This window comes from Muscardinus avellanarius (genome assembly GCF_963383645.1).
Source record: "Muscardinus avellanarius genome assembly, chromosome: 16".
Lineage (NCBI taxonomy): Eukaryota > Metazoa > Chordata > Mammalia > Rodentia > Gliridae > Muscardinus > Muscardinus avellanarius.
Window position 1 is genome coordinate 56,304,920 of NC_137802.1, and position 26,097 is coordinate 56,331,016.

Consider the following 26,097-nt stretch of genomic DNA (forward strand, 5'->3'; position numbering starts at 1 on the left):
CTGCTCTGTTCCTAATTGACCTACTTACACTCACCATCCAGCAACCACTTGAGCATCCTGCTGTCATCCATTATCCAATAGTCTTTAGCCAGTAAGTGGACCCGAGTTACAATACGCATTATTCCCCCTGTGACAAATTATTTCTTTTCCTTGGCCTGCTTCTTGAGCAATTTCATATTCAGTCAAATTTGGAGGCTGGCACTGGGGGAGCTGCTCAGAAAGCTACATGTGGTGTTATTGGCAAGGGGCAGGTCCCAGGAAGCATAGCCTAGAGGAAGTGGACCTACTCCTTTTTTACTTCTTAATTCTTCCCCCATGCCTGCACCCTCATTTTGTTGCTGCTGGATATGGCCTTATGTCCTCCTCATATTGATACTGAAGTTCCCCCACCACTGTGGGCCCCTTCCTCTCAGCTACATTTTCCTTTTCCTTTAGTTTCCCTCATGTCAAGTCTCCTGTTTTTCTCCTCCTCCTTCTCCTCCTCCTCCTCCTCCTCCTCCTCCTCCTCCTCCTCCTCCTCCTCCTCCTCCTCCTCCTCCTTTTTCTCCTTCTCAATGAGACCCTCAACAACCTAGTGAGACCCTGTTTTGAAATAAAAAAATAAAAAGAACTGAAGGCATAGTTCCTTTCCTTCTCCTCCTCCTTTTTTGGGACCTGGGATAGAACCCAGGGGCATTCTGCCTCTGAGCTACACCCCCAGTCTTTTTTATTATGTGTTTTTTTATTTATATTTATTTTTTGTGGTACCGAGGATTGAACTCAGGGGCATTCTACCTCTGAGCTACACCCCAGGCCTATTTTATTCTATTTTGAAGCAGGATCTCCCTAAATTGTAGAAGACCTTGCTAAGTTGCGGAGGCTGGCTGTAAACCTATGATCCTCCCGTCTCAGCCTCCCAAGTACTGAAATTACGGGCATACATCACCACACCCTGCTTCCTTACTTATTTTAATTTATTCTGTAGTACTGGGGATTGAACCCAGGGGAATTCTACCTCTGAGCTATATCTTCAGCTCTTTTTTTTTTTTTTCGGGTCTGGGGATGGAACCCAGGGGCATTCGACCTCCGAGCTACACCCCCTGCCCTAGTTTTTATTCTTTATTTTGAAACTGGGTCTCACTGAGTTGCAGAGGGCCTCACTGAGGAGCTGAGGCTGTCCGCGAACCGCGATCCTCCAGGTTTCAGCCTCCCAAATGCTGGGATTACAAGCGTGCGCCACCTTGCCCAGCTTCAGCTCTTTTTATATTTTGTTTCAAAACAGGGTTTCACTAGGTTGTTGAGGGTCTCACTACATGGCTGAGGCTGTCCTCAAACCTGTGACCCTCTTGTCTCAGCTTCCCAAGTACTTGGATTGTACTTGGCATGTGCCACCATACCCAGCTTATTTTTTATTTAATTAAATTTATTTATTTATTTTTATTATTATTATTTTTTATTTTTGTGGGTCTGGGGATGGAACCCAGAGGCATTTGACCTCCAAGCTACACCTCCAGCCCTATTTTTTATTCCCTATTTTGAAACAGGATCTCACTGAGTTGCAAAGGGCCTTACTAAGTAGCTGAGGCTGTACCCAAACCGAGATCCTCTGGGTTAGCCTCCCGAATGCTGGGATTACAAGCGTCCGCCACCATGTCCGGCTATTTATTTACTTATTTATCTATTTTTTTGGTATTGGGAATGGAACCTATGGGCCTTCTACCTTTGGAAACAGGGTCTCCTAGCCGGGCGTGGTGGCACACGCTTGTAATCCCCGCACTTGGGAGGTTGAGACAGGAGGATCACACGGGTTCGAAGCCAGCCTCAGCTACTTAGTGAGGCTCTCAGCAACCTAGTAAGACCCTGTTTCCAAATAAAATATAAAAAAGGTCCGGGAGTATAGCCCGGAGGAAGAAAGCCTCTGGGTTCCACCCCCAGTACCACCAAGAAAAAAGAAAAGAAAAGAAAAAAGAAAACAGAGTCTCCCTAAGTCTCTGAGAGCCTCACAAAACTTCTGAGGCTGACTTTGAACCTGTAATCCTCCTGTCTCAGCCTTCTAAATACTGGGATTACAGGCTTGTACCGCCATGCCTGGCAATTATTTATTTTTTGAAACAGGCTCTTATTAAATTGCTGAGGCTGGCCTTGAACCTGTGATCCTCCTGTTCCAGCCTCCCAAGTACAGGGATTACAGGTGTATTCCACTGCACACTCACTCCTGGTTTTATTTCTATTCCTCTGTTCTTTGTCAGTTTCCTTTGCAGCCCCTTGAACATTAGAGTACCACCAGGAGACTGTTTTAGGCCTTCTTATAAACCTGCATATTCTTTCTAGGCAAACCTGTCCATTCTTGTGGCCTTGGTTTCTTATATACAAGTCGTTCTAAACATTTATATTTCTAGCCAGAGCACTGTGTAGAGTTCCAAATGCCTAACTGCCAACTAGCCATCTCTGGAGGCTTCCCAGGTACGACGTGCACCATGTGAGCTTCGTTCTCCACCCTGATAGGCTTTAGTCCAGTTGAGAGAGCACTGTCTTTTCCATTGCCCAAACCAGAAATTGCTTCATTTCTTTAATTGTAGAGGCACAATTTCTCCTCTATCCTCTTTGGGTTTCTGGCTGAACTAAGATTTAAACTAACATCAGATATAGCTGGGCATGGTGACACACATGCCTGTAATTCCAGTACTTGTGAGGCTGCAACCGCAGGATTGCAGGTTCGAGGACAGCCTTAGCAATTTAGTGAGACTCTCAACAACCTACTGAGACCCTGTCTCAAAACAAAAAATATAAAAGGGCTGGGGGTGTATCTTGGAAGTAGAATGCCCTTGGGTTCAGTCCCCAGTACCATACACACACAAACCAACATAAGACAAATTAACAGGAGAAAAGCATGCACATTTTATTTAGTAATTTTTACATGTATGTGGGACTCTTCATAACAAAAATAAAGACCACAAGAAGCAGTTAGAACCCATCATTGATATATTACCATGGACAAAGAAGAGCAAATTATGACCTAGGCTTGGTGGCACATGCCTGTAATCTCAGTTCTGGGGAGGCTGAGACAGGAGGATTGCAGGTTCATGGCCAGCGCCAGCAGTTGAGGCCCTCTGCAACTTAGTGAGACCCTGTTTCAAAATAAAAGAATAAAATAGGGCTGGAGGTATAGCTCAGAGATAGAATGCCTCTGAGTACTATAAAAAAAATAGTAAATTGCAACTATGTGACTTTCAGTGACCAGACAAATGGGATGGGCTAGAGCAGTTAATTGTGGAAAAGTAACAGGAAGATAAGGGTACTGAGGACAGTACAAACCTTGTACAGGTTTCTTTCAGCCTTGACTCCCCATTTCTGGTGAATGTCTTTCTCCTGGTGTAGGGAGGGCACCTTTCTTCTGGCATAGGGAGGGCATCTTTCATATAGGAGTTTTGTCTCCTATGTTCAAGAATAAAAAAAGAGCCAAGTAGAGCGCTGCATGTCTGTAATTCAAGTACCTGGGAGGCTGAGACAGAAGGATCACAGGTTTGCTATCACTCTTGACAACTTAGTGAGACTCTCAGCAACCTAGCAAGACCCTGTTTCAAAAACAAGAATTCAAAAAAAAAAAAAAAAGGCTGGCAGTTGTAGCTTGGATGTAGAACACTCCTTGGTTCAAACCCCAGTACCCTGAGCCGGGCGTGGTGGCGCACGCTTGTAACCCCTGCACTTGGGAGGCTGAGACAGGAGGATCACACAGGTTCGAAGCCAGCCTCAGCTACTTAGTGAGACTCTTAACAACTTAATGAGACCCTGTTTCCAAATAAAATATGAAATAGGTCTGGGAGTGTAGCCCGGAGGTAGAAAGCCCCTGGGTTTCACCCCCCAGTACCACACACACACACACACACACACAAAGGATTGTTTAGCCGGGCGTGGTGGCAAACATTTGTAATCCCCGCGCTTGGGAGGCTGAGACAGGAGGATCGCACAGGTTCGAAGCCAGCCTCAGCTACTTAGTGAGGCTCTCAGCAACTTAGTGAGACCCTGTTTCAAAAAAAAAAAAGTCTGGGAGTATAGCCCAGAGGTAGAAAGCCTCTGGGTTCCAAAACAACAACAACAACAACAACAACAAACCCAGTACCCCTCCTCCCAAAGAAAAGAATAAAAAGAAAGTCAGGGTATAGCTCAGTGATAGAGTGCTTATCTGGCACCCACAAGCCTTTGGTTCAATCTCTCTCTCTCTCTCTCTCTCTCTCTCTCTCTCTCTCTCTCTCTCTCTCTGACACACACACACACACACACACACACACACACACACACACACACACACGGCATCTTTGACTAAAATTATCAATACACCAAAGCAGCATATCGTGGAATGGCATATTTGCTTCTCAGCAACCTCAACATCTAGACACAATGAACTGCCAATTTTACTTCCTACATATACCTTCATCTTTCTGCTTCTAGTCTTTCCTACCTCTAAAAATAAGTCTAGTCATGTTAGAACTCCCTCTCTACCCAGCCCTAACTACTCAAACTCAGGATTTCCCAGTATCCTTAGGTATAGCCCACACTTTTTAACTCCTCTTACAAGGCCCTCACAGGTCTGGACCTTTCCTCCTGGTTCAGCCTGTCTCCCCAACCTCCCCTTTGCACTCTGCATTCCAGGGGCATGAAATGTCTTTTTTTTTTAAGGGATTAACCCAAGGATACTCTACCTCCAAGCTACACCCCCATTCCTATTTATTTATTTATTTATTCATTTTTGTGGTACTGGGGATGGAACCCAGGGGTATTCTACTTTTGAGAGACACCCCCAGCCCTATTTTTTTTTTTTTATTCTTTTTGTTTTCTTTGCGGTACTGTGGATGGGATGAAACCCAGGGGCATTCTACCTCCAAGCTACACCCCAGCCCCATTTTCTTTTTTTTGTGTGTGCAGGTCTGGGGATGGAACCCAGGGGCATTCTACCTCTGAGCTACACCCCCTGCCCTATTTTTTATTCTCTCTGTGTGTGTGTGTGTGTGTGTGTGTGTGTGTGTGTGTGTGTGTGTGTGTCTGGGGATAGAACCCAGGGGCATTTGACCTCCAAGCCACACCCCCTGCCCTATTTTTATTCTTTTTTTTTTTTTTTTTTTTTGCGGGTTTGGGGATGGAACCCAGGGGCATTTGACCTCTGAGCTACACCCCTTGCCCTATTTTTTTATTCTTTACTTTGAAACCAGGTCTCACTAAGTAGCTGAGGCTGTCCGCGAACCCAGATCCTCCGGTCTCAGCCTCCCGAATGCTGGGATTACAAGTGTGTGCCACCACGCCCGGTTCGTCTTTTCATTTTTGAAACAGGGTCTCACTGAGTTGTGAAGGGCCTCTCTAAGTAGCTGCTGAGGCTATCCACAAACTGTGATCCTCCAGTCTCTGCCTCCTGAATGCTGGGATTACAAGCATGTGCCCAGTAACACACACACACACACACACACACACACACACACACACACACACAAGCTTTGAGTTCCAAGCTGGTGACTTTAGACTTGATAAAATAGACCTAGGGAGCGGCCGATTGTGATTGAGCTAGAGTAACCTCATGAGAAGGGAATTTGAGAAAGATGTGCCAACAGCTGAGGATTATGTGACTTGGAAGAGAGACTGTAGGGGCTGTGCCTCTGGCTGCTAGGGAATCTAGGCAGTTCTAAATTTGCATTATCCCAGGATCCTCGGTAGTTGAATATGAAAAAGCTGGGAAATTAAAGCAGTTCTGAGTTACTAATTTAGAGTGAGAACTATTCTTACCCAATTCCTTCTCCTGAAGGCATTCAGAATCTAACCAGAAGGCTGCTTCCAATGTAGAGACTTAGAAGGAAAAGAAGAAATGGAATAATTAATTGTACTGGCTCTTGTCTCTTTTTCCTCAGAATGAACGTAAATGCTTGTTAGATAAAAATATCTATATACTAAACATTGTATTATATTCCCTAAACAATACAGTAGATCAACTATTTACATAGTATTTCTATTGTACTAGTTATTATAGGTAATCTAGGGGTATTTTTGGGGGGGGGTACTGGAGATTGAACCCAGGGACATTCTACTTCTGAACTATACCTCCAGCACCTCGTGTGTGTGTGTGTGTGTGTACACGTGCGGGCAACTCTAAGCATGCTTAGACATTACCACTGAGCTATACTCCCAGCCCCTAGAGGTGATTTTATTTTATGGTTTTTTTTTTTTTTTTTTTGCAGTACTGGGGCTGAAACCAGAGATATTCAACCTCTGAACTACACCCCCCAGTCCTGTTTTTTAGTATTTTTATTTTTTTTTGAAACAGGGTCTCACTGAGTTGCAAAGGGCCTCGCTAAGTAGCTGAGGCTGTCAGGGAACCACAATCTGGTCTCAGCCTCCTGAATGCTGGGATTACAAGCATACACCACCACGCCCAGGTAGGTGATTTTACAGTATAAGAGAGGACAGCCGGGTGCGGTGGCGCTGAGGCCCAGCTACTTAGTGAGGCCCTCTGCAATTTAGTGAGGCCCTGTTTTAAAACAAAAAAGAAGGAACTGGGCCGTGGTGGCGCACACTTTAATCCCTGCTCTTGGGAGGCTGAGACAGGAGGATCGCACAGGTTCGAAGCCAGCCTCAGCTGGCTTAAGAGACCCTATTTCCAAATAAAATAGAAAATAGAAAATAGGTCTGGGAGTGAGTACCACCAAAAAAAAAAAAAAAAAAAAAAAAAAGTATAAGGGAGGATATACCTAGGTTGTAGGTCTAGAGTCCACCATTTTATACAAAGGGCAGACTTGGTATCTGCCCAGGACCCTGGAACCAATCCTACAGATTCAGGGGAATTATTATTATTATTATTATTTTGGGTGGTATTGGGGATTGAGCCCAGTGGCATTCTATCTCTGAGCTACACCCTCACTCCTATTTCATTTCTTAATTTGAGACAGAGTCTCACTAAGTTGTTGAGGTTGTCCTTGAAACTGCCATTCTCTTTTTTCAGCTCCTGTACTGAGATGATAGACGTGTACCACCATGCTGGGCTTCGACTGTGTTATCTCTCTCTCTCTCTCTTTTTTTTTTTTTTTTTGGAGGGGGGGTGGTTACTAGGGATTAAACCTGCAGGCATTCTACCTCTGAGATACACCTCTAGCCATATTATATTTTTTATTTTGAAACAAGGTCTTAATAAATTGCTAGGTCTGGCTTTGAATTTGTGATCCTTCTGTCTCAGCTTCCCAAGTACTGGGATTACAGGTATGGATTACAAAGCCTGGCTTGACTGTATTATCTTAAGCCTAGCTTATCCCCTAGCACCCAAATTTATTTGAAACAAAGTTTATTCAAAGCAACTATGGTATATACTCAGACTGGAATATAATCTGTGCTTAATCTATTGCTCTGTAATTTATTGAGAGAAAAATAAGGTCTGCTTAGAACCTTGTTAGAGGAGGGAGAAACAAAGAACTTCTTTTTTGGTGGGAATCCTCTCCAGATGATAGAGAGGAGAGGAAGGTCAGTGGCTTTGGGGATGTAAGTGCTACAGAGACGCCCAGAGACAGACCACAGGGAAGTCACTGTAACACAAGTCGCTAGTGCTAGAGAGGAAGTCAGAATTCAGGAAGCCAAAGAGGAAGTTGGTGAAGAGGGAAACCTAGACAGAATTTTTTAGCACATCCTCATCCAGGCATGGTGGCACATGCTTATAATCCCAGTACTATGGAGGCTGAGACAGGAGGATCACGGTTCGCAGCCAGCCTCAGCTACTTTGTGAGACCCTGCAAAATTTAGTGAGACCTTGTTTCAAAATAAAGAATAAGCCAGGCATGGTGGTGCATGATTTTAATCCCAGTACTTGGGAGGCTGAGACAGGAGGATTGCCATTTTGAGGACAGCCTCAGGAATTTAGTGAGACTCTGCTTAAAAAAAAAAAAAAAAAAAAAAAAAAACCCAGGCGTGGTGGCGCACACTTGTAATCCCCACGCTTGGGAGGCAGACAGGAGGATCACGCAGGTTTGAAGCAAGCCACGCTGGCTTAAGAGACCCTGTTTCCAAATAAAAATATAAAATAGGTCTGGGAGTGTAGCCCGGAGGTAGAAGGGTTTCCAGGAACCCCAGTACCACCAATAAATAAATAAATAAATAAATAAATAAATAAATAAATAATACAGCCTGCACGCTTGTAATCCCAGTAGTTTGGGAGGTTGAGACAGGAGGATCAAACAGATTCGGAGCCAGCTTCAGCTATTTAGTGAGGCTCTCAGCAACTTAGTGAGACCTTCCCTGTTTCCAAATAAAATACAAAATAGGTCTGTGAGTGTAGCCCAGTGGTAGAAGGCCCCTGGGTTCCATTCCCCGTACCACCAAAAAAGAATAAAAAAACAGAGATGGGGGGGTAGCCCGGATGCATCTCATTTTCCTTACAGAGATGACCCATGCTGTGGGCGGCAGTCTCCCAGGGTCTTTCACAGTCTCGCGGGGCCATGCTTTCTCTAGCTTCCTTATCTCCTAGGGAGCCGACCCCCTCAGTTGCTGAGGGTAGTGTTCTGAGTTCTGATCGCAGGCCTGCTCTGCCATGACTCGCAGTGTGACACCAGGCAAGTCACCTCTCTCTGGGTCTCTGGAGGGCCCTGCAGCTGGCAGCTCACCTGGGAGAACACAGGGTGGATGACCGGTGAGGTTATGACTTGCTCTCTCTACTTTGTGACAGTAAATGGCTTTGCCCAGCGCAGCTGCCTTGCCGCCTGGCTTGTGCTGTGGCCGCTGAGGCTGACTCTGACCTTCCTGTTGCTGGGCCTCCTGGCATCCTCCTTGCAGGATTCCGTTCGCAGAGAAGTCACTCAGCGGCACTACCTGGATTGCAGCACCGAGTGGGATGCAGCCATTGCAGCTGAGCGTTGAGGTAGCCCAGTCCCCACCTCCGAGGGGCAGTCCAGGAAAGGGAGTTAGAGGGGATGAGTTAAAGTGTGCTGAGCGCTACTGCTGTCGTGCTCCTTAAAGTTTTCAGTGTGCTACAGGGGATGGAACCCAGGGCCATTGTACCTCTGGGCTATACCCTAGCTACACACACACACACACACACACACACACACACACACATATACATATATATATTTTTTGCGGCACTGGGGGCGGAACTCAGGTGCATCCTACCTTCAAGCTACACCCCCAGCCCTATTTTTTATTCTTTATTTTGAATCAGGGTCTCACTGAGTTGCAAAGGACCTTACTAAGTAGTTGAGGCTGTGCACGAACCACGATCCTCCTGTCTCAGCCTCCCAAATGCTGGGATTACAAGCGTGCGCCACCAACACACAGCTCCTCCAGCCCTATTTTTATCCTTTATTTTGAAACAGGGTCTCGCTAAATTGCAGAGGGCCTCACTAAGTAGCTGAGGCTGGCTGCGAACCTGTAATCCTCCTGTCTCAGCCTCCCAAGTACTGGGATTACAAGCATGCACCACCATGCCCGGCTCCTATTTTATTTTCATCTTGAAACAGAGTCTCACCAAGTTGTGGAAGGCCTTGCTAAGTTGCTGAGTCTCTCATTAAGTTGCTGACGCTGTACTCAAACCTGCGATCCTCCTGTTTTAGAGTCCCAACCCCTGGGATTACAGGTGTGTGCCACCACACCCAGTTTTGAAATTTAGAAAGGTGTCTAATGTTTCCACTTCCTTTTTGCCTTTACCTTTGAATTTTAGGGACTCAAGGGCCTCAGCGCCACCACGCCCAGCTTTTATTCTTTATTTTGAAACAGGGTCTCACTGAGTTGCAAAGGGCCTCACTAAGTAGTAGCTGAGGCTGTCCACAAACCATGATCCTCCCGTCTCAGCCTCTCAAATGCTGGGATTACAAGCATGTGCCACCAAGCCCCGCTTTTATATTTTATTTGGAAACAGGATATTACTGAGTAGCTGAGGCTAGCCATGAACCTGTGATCCTCCTGTCTCAGCCTCCCAAGTACTAGGTTTACAAGTGTGTGCCATCATGCCTGGTTCTAGATCTATTATTCTTTTTTTTGTACTAAGTGCTTAAAATCCAATGTATACTTCGCTCTTATAGAAAAATCTCAATTTAGATTCTAAATTTTCATCAGAAATATTTAACCTTTATTTAGATATTGTAAAATTCACAATTGAAAAAGTAAGTTCCTATGCCTAAGTTGTTCCAGGCATACTTAAAAGTTTTCCAGTGCCAGGCATGGTGATGCAAACCTGTAATCCTACCACTGGGAAGGCTGAGACAAAAGGACCACAGGTTTGAGGCCAGTCTCAGCAACTTAGCAAGACCTTGTTTCAAAGTAAATAATAAGAGGATGCAGATCACAGGAAGAAAGCCTCTGGGTTCAATCTCCAGTACAAAAAAAGAAAAATCTAGTATCAAAAATTATTTTCCTTTACTATTTACAGGCAAATTGACGAGCCTGCTTTATTAATTTTAGGAAGATTCATTTGAGCCAGGCATGGTGGTGCATGCTCGTAATTCCAGGACTTGGGAGGCTGAGCCTAACAAGAGGATCACAGTGTCACGGCTAGTCTCAGCAACTTAGTAAGGCCCTGTTTCAAAATAAGAATAAAATAGTAAAATAGGGCTGGGGGTACAGCTCGGAGGTAGAATGCCTCTGGGTTTCATCCCCAGTGACACACACACACAGTGATTTGACCTTGAAGGAAAGCACATTGGTTTCAAAATACACATGTCCAAGTTAAGAAAATTCATTAACTCTTGTGATATTTTCCTTGATCTGTTTTAGCGTGGTTACCAGGCTCCACTTATTTATTTATTTATATTTATTTATTTGCAGTACTGAGGATGGAACCCAGGGGCATTTACCTCTGAGCTAAAACCCCCAGCCTTATTTTTTATTCTTTATTTTGAAACAGGGTCTCACTGAGTTGCGAAGGGCCTCACTAAGTAGCTGAGGCTGTCCTCAAAATGTGATCCTCCTGTCTCAGCCTCCCAAATGCTGGGATCATGAGCGTGTGCCACCACATCTGGCTATTTATTTATTCATTTTTTGTACTGGGAATGGAACCCATGGGCCTTCTACATCTGGACTATACCCCTAGCCTTATTTTATTTTTTCTTTGGAAACAGGGTCTCCTTAAGTTGCTGAGAGCCTCACAAAGCTTCTGAGGCTGACTTTGAACCTGTAATCCTCCTGTCTCAGCCTCCCAAGCTCTGGGATTACAAGCATGCACCACCACGCCTGGCTCTATTTATTTATTTATTTATTTATTTATTTATTTTTTGTGGTACTAGGGGTGGAACCCAGGGGCTTTCTACCTCCGGGCTATATTCCCAGACCTATTTTATACTTTATTTGGAATCAGGGTCTCACTAAGTTTCTGAGAGCCTCACTAAATAGCTGAGGCTGGCTTCGAACCTGTGCGATCCTCCTGGCTCAGCCTTGTTGGGAGCCATTAAGGCCTTCCCCTAGATTGGCGTCTCTGACTTAGCTGATTGTCCTTCGCCCAGAGTCAACAAGGTTTGGGGTTATGGAAAGTTCAGAGGTCTGAGAGAGGATCAGGTGGTGATGACACGACGGTACTGATTGACCTATCTGTAATGATGTGTTTTGTATTGGTCTGTATTGTATTCTGGTGGTGGTAGCATGAGAATGTTGATTGACCTGTAGCTGTGTATAAATACCTCTGGAAAAACAAAGTTGGTGTCGGCGCAATAAAGACGAGATTGACCCAGAAGCTGCGTTGGCCAGGAGTGTCTGCGCAATAGAGAATACTGACCCAGGCATAGTCGTCGACCTGTAGGAAATATTGACCCACGAACAGGGGTCGACCAGTAGAGATAGTAGGCTGGCGGCTCCCCCATGTTAGGGTTAAAAACTCTTCATCCTCACACCTCACTTCAGAACCCCTACTCTTGCTGGCTGGCTCCGGCACAGCCTCCCCAGTGTGGAAATTACAAGCATGCACCACCACGCCTGGCTTTTCTTTTCTTTTCTTTTTGAAGATTTAAAGAAGTTTTTATTAAAAAGATAGAAATACAGAAAATAGTTACAGCCCCATGCCAGAATGGCATGGGGGGAGGGTGGTCTGAGCCAATTCACCACCCCCCTTCTTTTTTTAATTTTTATTTATTTATTTTTTTGTGGTACTGGGGGTGGAACCCAGAGGCTTTCTACCTCCAGGCTATATCCCCAGACCTATTTTATATTTTATTTGGAAACAGGGTTTCACTAAATTGCTGAGAGCCTCACTAAGTAGCTGAGGCTGGCTTCGAACCTGTGCGATCCTCCTGTCTCAGCCTCCCAAGCGCAGGGATTACAAGCGTGCGCCACCACGGCCTGGCTCCTTCTTTTTTGTTTTAAAAAAGGGTCTCACTAAATTGCAGAGGGCCTCACTAAGTAGCTGAGGCTGGCTGTGAACCTTCCATCTTCCTGTCTCAGCCTCCCAAGTACTGGGATTACAAGCATGGGTCACCATACCCAGCTTAATTGTATCTTTTGACTTAGTTTGCTTCTCACCTGTCTTACTACTTTGTCTTTGGATTTATGGGTTGCTCTGTCCAACAGTACATACCTGTGCCATTGGTTAGGGGTGGGGTGGTACAGTTTGGGGGTGGATGAACCTTACAACTGAGAACCCTAGCCTTCAGAACTCCTAAATCAGTCAGGCCCGACCTCACAAAACAACTCCTCATGTCAGGGCCTCACACCCTGCCCCATGAAAGTAGCCTTAGGAGAAGGCTATTTGACATATATATGCACATATATGTGTATATATATGTGTATATATATGTGTATACATACATACATACATACATACATACTAGGGATTGAACTCAAGGGCACTCTACCTCAGAACTATATCCCAAGACCTCCTGTTGCTAATTTTACTAAATTGTTGAGGCTGACTTCAAACCTGCAACCCTCCTGTCTCAGCCTCCCAAGTATTGAGATTACAGGTGTGCATCACCACTCTGGCCCCCCTTTTAGGTTTTGTTTTAAAATTGGTTCTTGCTAGGTAGCTGAGAGTCTTGCTACATGGCTGAGACTCCCCTCAAATCTGCAAATCTTTCTCAGCTTCCCAAATACTGGGATTATAGGCATGTGCCACCATGCTTGGCCTCATGGGCCTGTTTAACCTCAGCCTTGCAATAAAGCCCAAATTACCCATTGTCCTGCCTGGGATTTGTGAGTGCAGTGTTGACTAAGGCATTTCGCGCCCTGTCCAGGCTTCTGAGAAACTGAGGGGGGAGGGGGGAGGGGGACAAGGACAGAACATTCACAGCCAGGCCAGCGGTCAGCAGCATCCAACCCCAGGCAGCGGGCTCTGTGGTTAGAGGTAATGGAGGTGGCCAGAGGAGGACTGATGTCAGCTCTCTGCATGTGTCTCCAGATTTGACATCTGATATAAACTTGTTGGTGGGAAATTCTATCCTGCCTTTTCAATCCTCTGAAGTTGAAGTCCTTCCAGTGGGAGCATTTGGGGGGGGGCGCTCCTGGCTCAGGCACCACGAGATGCTTCCCAGAGGCGGCTGTCAGGCCGCCAGCACCCACTGCTATACTTGTCTCTTCACACTTCTGCATCTTCTCCTTATCCTTTTCTCTGATTGGCCAGTGTGGTATGTTCCTATTGTAGGCACTGTGAAGGATACTCAAGATAGATGAGATGTGAATGTCACAGTCAGTGATCAGGACACAGAAGAGGAGCATGAGAAGGTGAAACCTCCACAGTTGCTGGGCTCCAGTGAAATGTGGGTATCATGAGTTTTCATCCAAACCAGGCCAGTGTCCCCCATCTGGATTCTTTTTTCTGGTTTTTATTTTCTTTTGTACTGATGATTGAATCCAGGGACGTTCTACCTCCAAGCCAAACCCCCAGCCCTTTTTATTTTTTGTTTTGAAACAGGATCTCCCTAGGTTGCTGATAATGTTGCTAAGACTGGCCTCAAACCCCTGATTATTCTTGTATCAGCCTCCCAAGTATTGGGATAGTAGATGTGTGCCACCATCTTAGACTCCCTACCTGGACATGGATGCCTGACTCTTGCCTTGAAACCTCAGCTTTCTTCTAGTTGCTTCTGAGGTGCTGGGCACTTTTTTTCCTGAGATTGCTGAAAGAGAATCAGAAACTGATTTCCCCTTGAGGTTCCTGTGGCCTGAGGTTTCAGGCAGGTAGGCTGCTCTTCTGAGTGTTCCCTGACAGGCAGCCTCCTGACCCCAAGCGACCTGCACATGCTGTCTGGACCACAAATATTTCATGCCCTGCCCCCTCTGCCATTCCTTTCCACCTCTTCCTCATTCCTACACTGGCACTTCACAATCCCTTTAACCACTGTCCCCCTTCCTCATCTCTCCCTCATGTAGACTCCTCTCCAGGAGTTCCTTTAGGGAAATCCTAGCAGCCTGACTATGCCTCTGGCTCTGCGGGCCTGGAGAAGCAAAGGAGGAGCCAGGCATGGTGGTGCAGGCTTGTAAACCCAGTACTTGGGAGGCTGAGGTAGGAGGACACAGGTTCAAAGCCAGTCTCAGCAACTTAGTGAGACCCTGTTTCCAAATAAAAAATAAAATAGGTCTGGGGTGTAGTTCAGAGGTAGAAATGCCCCTGAGTTTCATCCCCAGTACCACAAGAAAGAAGAAGAAGAATCAGGAGGAGGAGGAGGAGGAGGAGGAGAAGAAGAAGAAGACGACGACGACGACGGAGGAGGAGGGAGGAGGAGGAGGAGGAGGAGGAGGAGGAGGAGAAGAAGAAGAAGAAGAAGAAGAAGAAGAAGAAGAAGAAGAAGAAGAAGACGACGACGACGACGACGATGACAATGGAGGAGGAGGGGGGAGAAGAAGAAGATGAAGAAGACGATGACAATGATGATGGAGGAGGAGGAGGAGGAGGAGGAGGAGGAGGAGGAGAAGAAGAAGAAGAAGAAGAAGAAGAAGAAGAAGAAGAAGATGACAATGGAGGAGGAGGGGGGAGAAGAAGAAGATGAAGAAGACGATGACAATGATGATGGAGGAGGAGGAGGAGGAGGAGGGGGAGGGGGAGGAGGAGGAGGAGGAAGAAGACAAAGAAGATGGAGGAGGAGGGGGAGGAGAAGGAGGAGGAGGAGGAGGAGGAGAAGAAGAAGAAGACTACGACGACGACGAAGACGATGGAGGAGGAGGGGGGAGAAGAAGACGATGACAATGATGATGGAGGAGGAGGAGGAGGAGGAGGAGGAGGAGGAGGAGGGGGAATGGACATTTCCTTGTGCCAGGGGCTGTTTTTAGCACCTCACGTTATTGCTCACGAATCTCATGACCACTTGGGAAGGAGATGTTTGCTGTTAAGGTCCTGAGGGTTCTCACCCCCGATTAGGGAGTGGTAAAGCCAGCTTTCAGACAGTCTGCCTGCCGGAAGCCTCCACTCTCCCTATTTTTGGAGGGCCCCAGAGCCCCACTGATCTTTCTCAGCTCACCTCACAGCTCTGTTTCCATGCAGACTTGATATTTTTGCTTCTCTAGAGTTTTTTTTTTAAAGGAAAGAAAAGATAAAAACAACCTCCCAGGTCTCTTTTGAGAATCATGCTTCTTTCTAGAATGACTAGAACGACTGTGTGTGTGTGTGTGTGTGTGTGTGTGTGTGTGTGTTCTTTCTTTTACTGGAAGGGGGCACATGAGAGCATTTTATTCAGTGGTTATTTAAAATTTAAAAGCCATGGAGCTATTTCTTTGAAAATGACCATGGACCCCCAAAAGGGGGCTGTTTCGGGCACGGCAGCGAGCCTACATGCTCTGCAGCCAGAAGCCTGTCTGTGGAACCTTAGGCTTGATTCTGTTGAACATTTTCTGAAAGCTCCTGATTTTCTTTTGCCTTAGAGATGAGCAAGCTGAGGCCCAGAGAGGCGAAGTAGCCAGTGAAGCCGGGCGCCTATCTGGGTCGTCCAGCTCCCGGCGTGCCGCTTCCCACAAGCTTCTGTAGAAATCTCGGGTTGTGGGTCTCCCCAGAAACCCACAGGCACCTGGTCCAGGAAGGGATGTAGGGGAGCAGAGAGCAAGGAGGGGGCTCCCAGTCCCCTGCGAATGAAGTCAGGGAAAGGAATGGATGCAAGTAGAGGTACAAGGGCAGGTTTGATGTGCAAAAAGGAAGGAGGAGGAAGAAAGATGGGGGGAAAGGTGAACTGAGAAGTAGCCCTTTTCCTGCCTTGTCCATTACTTTTCTCCTTCCTTCCTTCCTTCTGTCCTTCCTTTCTTTTTTGTGGTATTTGGGATGGAACCCAGAGGCATTCTACCTCCGAGCTATACCCCTGGCCTGGCCCTGTTTTTTATTTTTTATTTTGAAACAAGGCTTCCCTGAGTTGCAAAGGGCCTCACTAAGTAGTAGAGGCTGTTTGTGAACCACGATCCTCCTGTCTCAGCTGCCCAAATGCTGGGATCACAAGCATGCGCCACCATGGCTGGCTCCTTTTTATTTTTTTGGTACTGAGCATTGAACTCAGGGGTGTTCTACCTCTGACCTACACCTCCAGCCCTTTTTACATTTTTTTTTTGGTACTAGGGATGGAACCCAGGGGCTTTCTATCCCTGGGCTACACTCCCAGACCTATTTTATATTTTATTTGGAAACAGGGTCTCATTAAGTTGCTGAGAGCCTCCCTAAGTAGCTGAGGCTGGCTTCGAACCTGTGCGATCCTCCTGTCTCAGACTCCCAAGTGCGGGGATTACAAGGGTGTGCCACCATGCCTAGTTCCTTTTTACTTTTTAAATTTTCATTTAATTTTATTATATTTTTGTGATACGGAGGAGTGTACCCAGGGGTATTCTACCTCTAAGCTACACCCCAGCCTTATTTTTTATTTTTGAAAAAGTTTTCCCTAAATTGCCAAGAGCCTCACTAAGTTGCTGAGGCTGTCCTTGAACCTGGGATCCTCCTGCATCAGCCTCCCAAATACTGGGGTTATAAGTGTGTGCCACCATGCCTGGCTTCTGCCTCAGTTGCTTTCGAAGGATTTTCTACTCATGAGCAGTTTGTGTGTACAAGTCAAGGGAGGGAAAGTGTGGTGTAAGAGAGTATTGCAGTCTGGAATCCAGAAGTACCAGGCCCAAGCCAGGTGTGGTGGCCCGTGCCTGTGATCCCAGTATGTGGGAGGCTGAGACAGGAGGATAGCTGGTGGGAGATCAATCTCAGCAACTTAGCAAGGTCCTGTTTCAAAATATAAAATAAAGCCAGGCGTGGTGGTGCATGCTTGTAATCCCCGTGCTTGTGAGGCAGAGACAGGAGGATCACGCAGGTTTGAAGCCAGCCACGCTGGCTTGGGAGACCCTGTTTCCAAATAAAAATATAAAAAAAAATAGGTCTGGGAGTGTAGCCCAGATGTAGAAGGGTTTCCAGGAACCCCAGTACCCCCCCACACAAAACCGTATATATATATATATATATATATATATATATATATATATATATATTCAACCACTAAATAACTAAAAGTTGTTCAACCACTTTTAGACTCCATCTCCACATGTCTAAAATGGGAATAGTATCTAACTTATAGGATTATGAAGTTTTAATGAGAATTTACAGGAATGGTGCTTAACAGTGCTTGACACGCAGTAAATACTGCATATATATATATAAATAAAAGGGCTGGGGGTGTAGCTTGGAGGTAGAATGTCTCTGGGGTCAATCCCCAGTACACACACAAACATACACGCACACACGCGCGCGCGCGCACACACACACACACACACACACACACACACACACACCCTGGCCCAGAGCCACCTCTGCAGAGCTAAGTGTCTTGAGGTAGCTCAAAAAGTTCCCTAGGCTTGGATTCCTTACCTGTAAACTAGGACGGGACAAGACCAACTTCTAAGGGCCCTTTTGGCTCTGCAAGTAATGATCTGGGACAGCGAGCCTGGGACAGGCAGATGTGGGTTCCAAGGCGCCTACAATTGTAGGTTTAGGAGCCAGCAGGGACCGGGTGTTCTGCAGTCACTGATTTTGCTCACAGGCCAGGAAACCGGGCCTGGAAAGGCGGAGCGACTTAACTGCCTATCTCAGGTTTGTTCCTCTTTTTCCTCAGAATTCTACAGAGCAGCTGAATATTTTATTTTGAACATTTTTTCCCCCCCTGAAGTACTAGGGATGGAACCCAGGGCCATTCTACCTTCAAGCTACACTCCAGCCCTATTTTTTTTTTTTAAATTCTTTATTTTGAAAGAAGGTCTCATTGAGTTGCAAAGGGCCTAAGTAGCTGAGGCTGGCCAAAAACCACGATCCTCCTGTTTCAGCTTCCTGAATGCTGGGATTACAAGTGTGCACCACCATGCCTGGCTATTTTGAACATTTTTAAAAGCAAAAACAGTACATATTTACTTATAAGATTTTTTTTCCAGTACTGGGGATGGAACTCAGGGGCATTCTACCTCCAAGCTACACCTACAGCCTGATTTTTTATTCTTCATTTTGAAACAGGGTCTTGCGGAGGACCTCACTAAGTAGCCGAGGCTGGCTGCAAACCTGTCATCCTCCTGTTTCTTTCTGCCTCCCAAGTAGTGGGATTACAAGCGTGTGTTACCACACCTGGCAGTAAAAAATTTTTTGTGTTTACCAAAATTTTCCATTAATATAGGAAGCGAAAAAGCAAAAATCTACAAATTGCTGTCACGCTTCTGCCCTCATCCCCTAAGTTCCCAGGGCGTGTCTCCTGTTAACAGCTGAACCTTCCTGACCTTTCTGATGAATACACAAACATGTACACCTTTCTCCCACGTAAATGGAAAGATAATATAAATGATTAAAGTACACACCTACCTGGGTTCTAATCCTAGCTCATAGCTGAATGACCTTGGCCAAGTTTTTCAACCATTTTTAGACTCCATCTCCACATGTCTAAAATGGGAATAGTATCTACCTTATAGGATTATGAAGTTTTAATGAGAATTTACAGGAATGGTGCTTAACAGTGCTTGACACACAGTAAATACTGCATGAACGCGTACCTGTGTGTGGGCACACATCGTACACTGTCCAGAGGGTACAGAATGAGTTAGAGGTAGAGTAAAAATTAAATCCCAATTGGACATGGTAGTGCACACCTATAATCTTAGTACTTGGGAGGCTGAGACAGGAGGATGACAGGTTCACAGCCAGCCTCAGCCACTTAGCGAGGCCTACCACAACTTAGTGAGACCCTGTTTCAAAATAAAAAAATAAAATGGGGCCAGGGTAGTAGCTCAGAGATAGAATGCCTCGGGGTTCACTCCCCAGCACCAAACAAACAAAATAAAAACAAAAACAAAAACAAAAAACCTTAATCCCAAGTTTTCTGGCCTTCCACTCCTGACTTTCTACTGTTCCTCTGCTTCTTACCTATGTCCCCTGGACACAGCAGTCAGTACTTGTTGAATGAATGACTGTGGGTGGTGAAGGGAGGCGGGAGAGGGAGGGCAGGTCCTGGGGGACCTGGGGCTTGGGGTGTGCCTGGGACGACTGCTCTGGAGAGTGGAGGACTGCATCCTGCAGAGGGGGAGGGCTTAGGACAGTGAGGTTGGCAGGACCCGCGGTTGCTGAGCACAGGGCCCAGCGGGCTCTCAGCTTAAAAAATCTTGGCTTAAAAGGAATATAAAGTTGTCTGCCTCTGCTCAGGAGGGGCTAAAAAAAGCCGCCTGTGCCCTGGGCTTTGTGTGAGGGTTATCAGCTGCTGGGGTCAGCTCATCTCTCTGGCGCCTCTGGCATGTTGAAGGGGGTCTGTTCCCTGGCCCCTCTGAGTGTCCACCGATAGGCAGGAAGGGGTCAGCCTGGCCCAGAGATGGTGGCCCTGAGGAGTGAGGTGTGTGTCGGGGGAGGGGGCCGCTGGCCCCAGACCTAGTGACAATACACAGTTGTCAGCTGTACCCTGCTGCCGTCTCTTCCTTTTATAGTCAGCACAGTTGCTCTTGCTGTCACCCACCCCCTCTGTGGGGGCTTCTGCCCAGGATAAAAATGGAGGGAGGCAGCCCAGTCTCCTGCCTTCTCTCTCAGGAGCCGCATCCTTCGCTTCCTCCTCAGGTCCCGCATCCACGCATCCACGGAAGATCCCAACAGGACAACATGCCTCCCAAAAAGCCCGAGCCCAAGAAGGAGGCGGCCAAGCCCGCCGCAGCCCCTGCCCCGGCGCCGGCCGCAGCTCCTGAGGCCCCCAAAGAACCTGCCTTTGACCCCAAGAGTGTGAAGGTGAGTGCAGCTGAGCTGGCAGGAGGGTGGGGTGACAACCGGGATCCTATTTGCCCTGGAGGTACAGAGCTACTTCACAGAGGCCAGGTCAGGGTGAGGACTGTGGGGTCCGTGCCCCGGACCACAGCCTCCAGGGCCAGCAGAGCAGCACTGGATGGGGCTGATGAGGGCTTTTGGGTCCTAGGCCTCCCCCCTTAAGAGCAGGATGCTGCCGCATCCGAGGAAGCCTTGCCTGGCGTCTCGCATTTGCCCAGCAGAGTCAGGAATGGTGGGAGGTACAGCCAACCACTGCGTGATGTTTTTTAAGGGGCTTTGAGGGCCACCACAGCCTGATCTTTTCCTACCTGGTATGATACCTTTATGGAGAACAGACACACAGAGAGAGTTGCCAGGAGAGCTAAGCAGCTGGGGAGGATGATGTCTGTGTGGGGGCCTGGGAAAGACCTTCTTCACAAACACTGTAGATGGGGTGTGGAGGGGGCAGTAGATGAGGTAAGGGGAGCCTGGGAGCCAGGTGGTGCGCGCCTGTGATCCAGTACTTGGGAGGCTGAGAAGGGAGGATCACGGCCAGCCTCAGCAATTTAGCGAGGCCCCCAGCAACTTACTGAAACCCCAGATAAAAACCAAAATAGGAGCCGGGCATGGTGGTGCACCCTTGTAATTCCAGTACTTGGGAGGCTGAGGCAGCAGGATTGCAGGTTCGAGACCAGCCTCAGCAACTCTGTGAGGCCCTCTGAAACTTAGTGAGCTTCTGATTCAAAGTAAAGAACAAAAAATAGGGCTGAAGGGAAGAGCTCAGAGGTAGAACACTCCAGGGTTCAATCCCCAGTACTGCTTCCCCCCCCAAAAAAATGGGTTGGAGATGAAGCTCAGAGGTAGAATGCCCCCGGGGTAAAACACACACACACACACACACACACACACACACACACACACACACACGCCTAGGTTCCTCTTTTCTTTTTTACCCAGATGGGCCCTTTGTTTGTGGCCTCATCCTGGACTACTGTCTGCAGTTTGCAGCAGACCTGGCCCAACCCAGCTGGGGCCCTCCCTGAGCCCAGAGGAGCCAGGCCACTTCCCTCTGCCTCCCCAGCTCGGTTCCCTCCCTGCCCAGCCCCGTTCTTCCTGGATCGCTCCTCTCCCTGGAGTTCCCTGGCTTCTTCTGGCTGACTCAGTCATGCTTGGACTCCCAGCTATCCAGCCCAGCTGCTGAAAGAATGACCGGGGAGGGGGTGGGCCAAAAGGGGAGGGGTTCGAAGCCTCCAGAGAGGAGAGGTTTTAAGCCTTGGCACCAGAATGGGAGAGGTCGGGTGGCTTCTGGAATGAAGTACTATTAATAACAGGCTGGGAGTGGAAGGCCCCTGGGGATCTCAGCCTTGGGGCAGGCCTGAGGGTGATGAAGAATCAGGTCAAAATAATAGCACAAGGCTGGGCCTGGTGGTACACACTTGTAATCAATCCCAGTACTTGGAAAGCTGAGACGGGAGAATGGCAGGTTGCAGGCCAGTCTCAGCACCTTAGTGAGACCCTCTGCCACTTAGTGAGAACCTGGTCCAAATAATGCCGAGGGGGTGGGTGGAGCTTGGAGGTAGAGTGCCCCTGGGTTCACCAAAAATCAAAAGCACAGGACCAGGTTTTGTGACAAACAGGCAGGGAATCTAGACTCAGGGCTCTGCTCACGTGGCCCTCCTGCCTTCTCAGGATTTCCAGCACCCACAGCAGGGATACCTGACATTACCACCATGCCAAGGACCTTGGGTTGAGCCACAGTAATCCCACAAGAGGCAAGAGGCAGGAGCTAGGCAGAACCAGCTTGACCAAGAGATGGAGGCAGGTGCCCCACTCCCCGGGCTTGGTTATGGCTCCTTCTGGGGAAACTGAGGCTAGTGTGAGCCCTTGAAAGTGCCTGAAGGCTTTGTGCATCATGTGCTCTGTCTATGGGCTGGGCCCCGGCAGGAGAAGCTGGCCCTCTGCCCCATGAGAGCCCTTCTTGCCCTGGCTTCTGATTTGTTCTGAGAAAGCATCAAGCCTGCTGCCTGGCATCTGGGGATCAGCAAATCACACCCTTTTCTCAGAGTTAATGCAGAGCATCCTCTACTCCATTTAACTTCTTCACCACTGGCCTCAAACCCACATTTGGCAAAATCCATATTTGGGCATAGATGGTTTCCTCCCTGACCTTGTGCGGCCCCCTCCCCACCCCTCCTGGAGCTCAGGACAGCCACCTCCAGGGACCCTTATGGAAGTCAGCTCTGGGAATTGAGGAGAAGGGTGGGCACAGCACAGGCAGCACAGGGACTGGGAATGCTCGCACTTGACAAGGGGCTCCAGGGCGGGGTGGGGCCGGGGGAGGACCACAACATGACAGACAAGATTCTGATAAAAGCTGGACATCGATGATGCTCACCTGTAATCCCAGAACTTGGGAGGCTGAGGATTGCAGGTTTGAGAACTGCCTAGTGAGACCCTGTTTCAAAGTAAGAATAAAATAGGGATGGGGGTGTAACTCGCAGGTAGAATGACCTGGGTTTAATCCACAGTACAATAAACAAATATATAAATAAAATAAAACAAAGCCGGGCATGGTGGTGCACACCTGTAATCCAAGTACTAGGATCACAGATTTGTGGCCAGTTTCAGTTACTTAGTGAGGCCCTCCACAACTTAGTGAGACACTATTTCAAAATAAAGAATAAAGAGCCGGGCGTGGGGCGTGGTCACGCACGCAGGCTTGTAATCCCAGTGCTTGGGAGGCTGAGTCAGGAGGATCCCACAGGTTTGAAGTCAGCCTCAGCTACTTAGTGAGGCTCTCAGCAACTTACTGAGACCCTCTTTCCAAATAAAGTATAAAATAGGTCCGGGAGTATAGCCTGGAGGTAGAAAAGCCCTGGTTCCACATTCCACAAAAGAAAAAGAAAAAAATAGGACTAGAGGTATAACTCAGGGGTAGAATGCCCCTGGGTTCAACCCCCAGTACCACACATACAAAAATAAATAAATAAATAAATAAAATAAAAAATAAAATAGGTCTGGGGTATAGCTCAGAGGTAGAATGCTTCTGTGTTCAATTACTAGTTCAAAAAAAATTCTGATAAAAATGTTGCTTCCGAGCCAGGCATGGTGGTACATGCCTGTAATCTCAATCCCAGTACATGGGAAGCTGAGACAGGAGGTTGCAGATTTGAAACCAGTCTCAGCAACTTAGTAAGGCTCATAGCAATTTAGTAAGACCCTCCAAATAAAAAATAAAATAAGCTCAGTTATGGTGACACAGGCCTGTAATCCCAGTACTTGGGAGGCTGAGAGGAAGATCTCAGGTTTGAAGACAGCCTCAGCAAGTAGTGAGTCTAGAAAGACCTTGTTTTATTTATTTATTTATTTATTTATTTATTTATTTATTTACTTTTGCAGGTCTGGGGATGGAACCCAGGGGCATTTGACCTCTGAGCTACATCCCCTGCCCTATTTTTTATTCTTTATTTTGAAACAGGGTCTCACTAAGTTGCAGAGGGCCTCACGAAGTAGTAGCTGAGGCTGTCCGCGAACCGCAATCCTCAGGTCTCAGCCTCCCGAATGCTGGGATTACAAGCGTGCGCCACCATGCCCAGCTAGACTGTATTTTAAATAAAAAAATAAAGGCCGGGCGTGGTGGCGCACACTTGTAATCCCCGCGCTTGGGAGGCAGAGACAGGAGGATTGCACAGGTTCGAAGCCAGCCGTGCGCGCTGGCTTAGGAGACCCTGTTTCCAAATATAAAATGTAAAAAGAGGTCTGGGAGTGTAGCCCGGAGGTAGAAGGGCTTCCAGGAACCCCAGTACCACCAAAAAAAAAAAAAAAAAAAAATACAGGGCTGGGGGTGTAGCTTGGAGGTAGAATGCCCCTGAGTACCATAAAATAAAATAAAATAAAATAAAATAAAATAAAATAAAATATTGTAGCCCAGAGGCAGAAGGCCATTGGTTGGGTGCCATTCCCAGTAACACACGCACACGCACACAAATGATGTCTCCTGTTTGGTCATTGCTACTCATTTTCAGAGCCTCCCATTCCTTCTTTTGTACTCAGTATTGATTATGCATTATGGGTGTGTCAAGTCCACAGCACAGTTATGCCTAAGGCACTGGAGATAAAACAGAATATCCAGAGTCAGCAGCCCCTGAGGCATAAGGCCTTATTGAGAAATGTCTGGGAGAAAGGCCCAGGGGCCGCAGGCTGAACAGATCCAGTGCTGTCCCTCGCTGGGCGGCACCAGCAGCGCCTCCTCTGCGGTGTGCTGGGTGGCCAGCTGGCCGAGTGACGCGCGTCCTATCCCCGGGGTCCTCAGCTCCACTTCAGTTTCACTGTGGCTGGATATCTTAGGCTAGAGAAGCAGAGACAGCCTAAGTTACCTATTTTGCTTTTTCTCCTGAATGACCACCACCCTAAGGAGTGGCAGTCCTGGTATGCCGGAAGAAATCCACTTTCTGCAGACAACACTAACTCCATCCAGTTCTCAGCACGCTGGAGAAGCAGCGCCTTTCTAGATAATACTTATCTACGCATTCTGGTTCTGGGCTGTCTCTTGTAGCTCCTTGGGCTTGGCTAGGTCTTTGTGAACTGAAAGTGGCATTTTAGGGACAAGGTGCTTACTGCTTCCCTTTTCTTTAAGGATGATACAGGAGAAAGCCCACAATTAATTTGTTCATTAAACTTTTTTTTTTTAATTGTGGTACTGGGGATGGAACCCAAGGGCATTATACCTCTGAGCTACACCTCCAGCCCTATTTTTTACTCTTTATTTTGAAACAGGGTCTCAATGAATTGCAGAAGGTCTCACTAAGAAGCTGAAGATATCAGCCAACCATGATCCTCCTGTTTCAGCCTCCCGAATGCTGGGATTACAAGCGTGCACACCATGCCTGGCTTAAACTTTTTTTCTTTGATACTGGGAGTGAAATTCAAGGGAACTCTACCTCAGAGCTACCACAGTAGGCATATGCATGCCTACTATGTGCCAAAGTATTTCAGTAAACAACGACAAAAATCTGTGCCATACAGGAACCCTGGCTTCAAAGAGACAGAGTCCAAATAAAAGGCATGCCTAGAGAATATCTGCAAGTGTCAGGGGCTACGCAAGTCACCTTCGCTGCTCTGAGTGTCTGAGAGGGGCATGTGCTAAAGGAGTTGGTGGGAAGATGGGCGGGAAGGTTTCATGGAAGGAGGTGACTGGTAGTATCAGGTAGAGAAGGAGTCGTTCTGAGGGTGGGGAGAGGTGGGCACCCAAGGGGGAAGGAGTGTTGCTCCTCAGCAGATGGTGGACTGGGGAGAGACTGAAGGGGTAACAGTGAGGGCACTTTATGGCTGGCTAGACGAGGAATTTACCTTTTATTTAGGTAGTGGGTACTGAACCTAGGGGCATTCTATCTCTGATCGACACACCCAGCACTCTTGCTATGTTGCTGAGGGCCTTGCTAATTGCTGAGGCTGGCCTCCAACCTGGGCTCCTCCTGTCTCAGCCTCCCAAGTGCTGGGATGACAGGCCTGTGCCACCACCTCCAGCAGGAATTTACCTTTGGCAAAGGAATCTCGGGGGAGAGTCACTGTCAATCTAGAGTGATCTAGATGATTGCTCTTTCTCTCTGGGTACTGAGAGAGCTGTGGAGGCTGCATTATTTTATAGCCTGTCATCTGTGGGCTGTTGATCAGGGGTGGTGCTCTACACGCCGCCCGTGGTCTCCCCCTTCTCAGCAGTGCCTGCAGGAGGTGACCAGACTCCCCTAGGAAGGCTGGGTAGGCCCCGCCCTCACCGCTCTGTTTCTCTCCCCACAGATCGAGTTCAGTGCAGACCAGATCGAAGGTGAGTACCCACGACCCACCTTCCTGGCTCTGTTGCACTTTCCTGGGGGAGGAGGGGGAGGAGGAAGAGGAGGAAGGAGAAGAGTTGTTCACTCGGTAACAGTAATAGTTATCATTCCAGCAATGCCGGAGCAGCCGGCAAAAGT

The 26,097-nt window shown here is 47.5% G+C and overlaps 1 protein-coding gene across 1 annotated transcript in view; it reads left to right on the top strand.

Moving 5' to 3' along the window:
* The window catches only part of MYL4 (myosin light chain 4), a gene marked incomplete at its 3' end in the record, with an annotated part of 45,023 nt that overhangs the window by 5,377 nt on the left and 13,549 nt on the right, over positions 1-26,097 (top strand). The window contains exons 2-3 of the mRNA XM_080712162.1: positions 19,949-20,113; positions 25,925-25,952. Coding sequence (XP_080568288.1) covers positions 19,991-20,113; positions 25,925-25,952 — 151 coding nt within the window. The 5' untranslated portion in view covers positions 19,949-19,990. The remainder of the gene's footprint in view (positions 1-19,948; positions 20,114-25,924; positions 25,953-26,097) is intronic.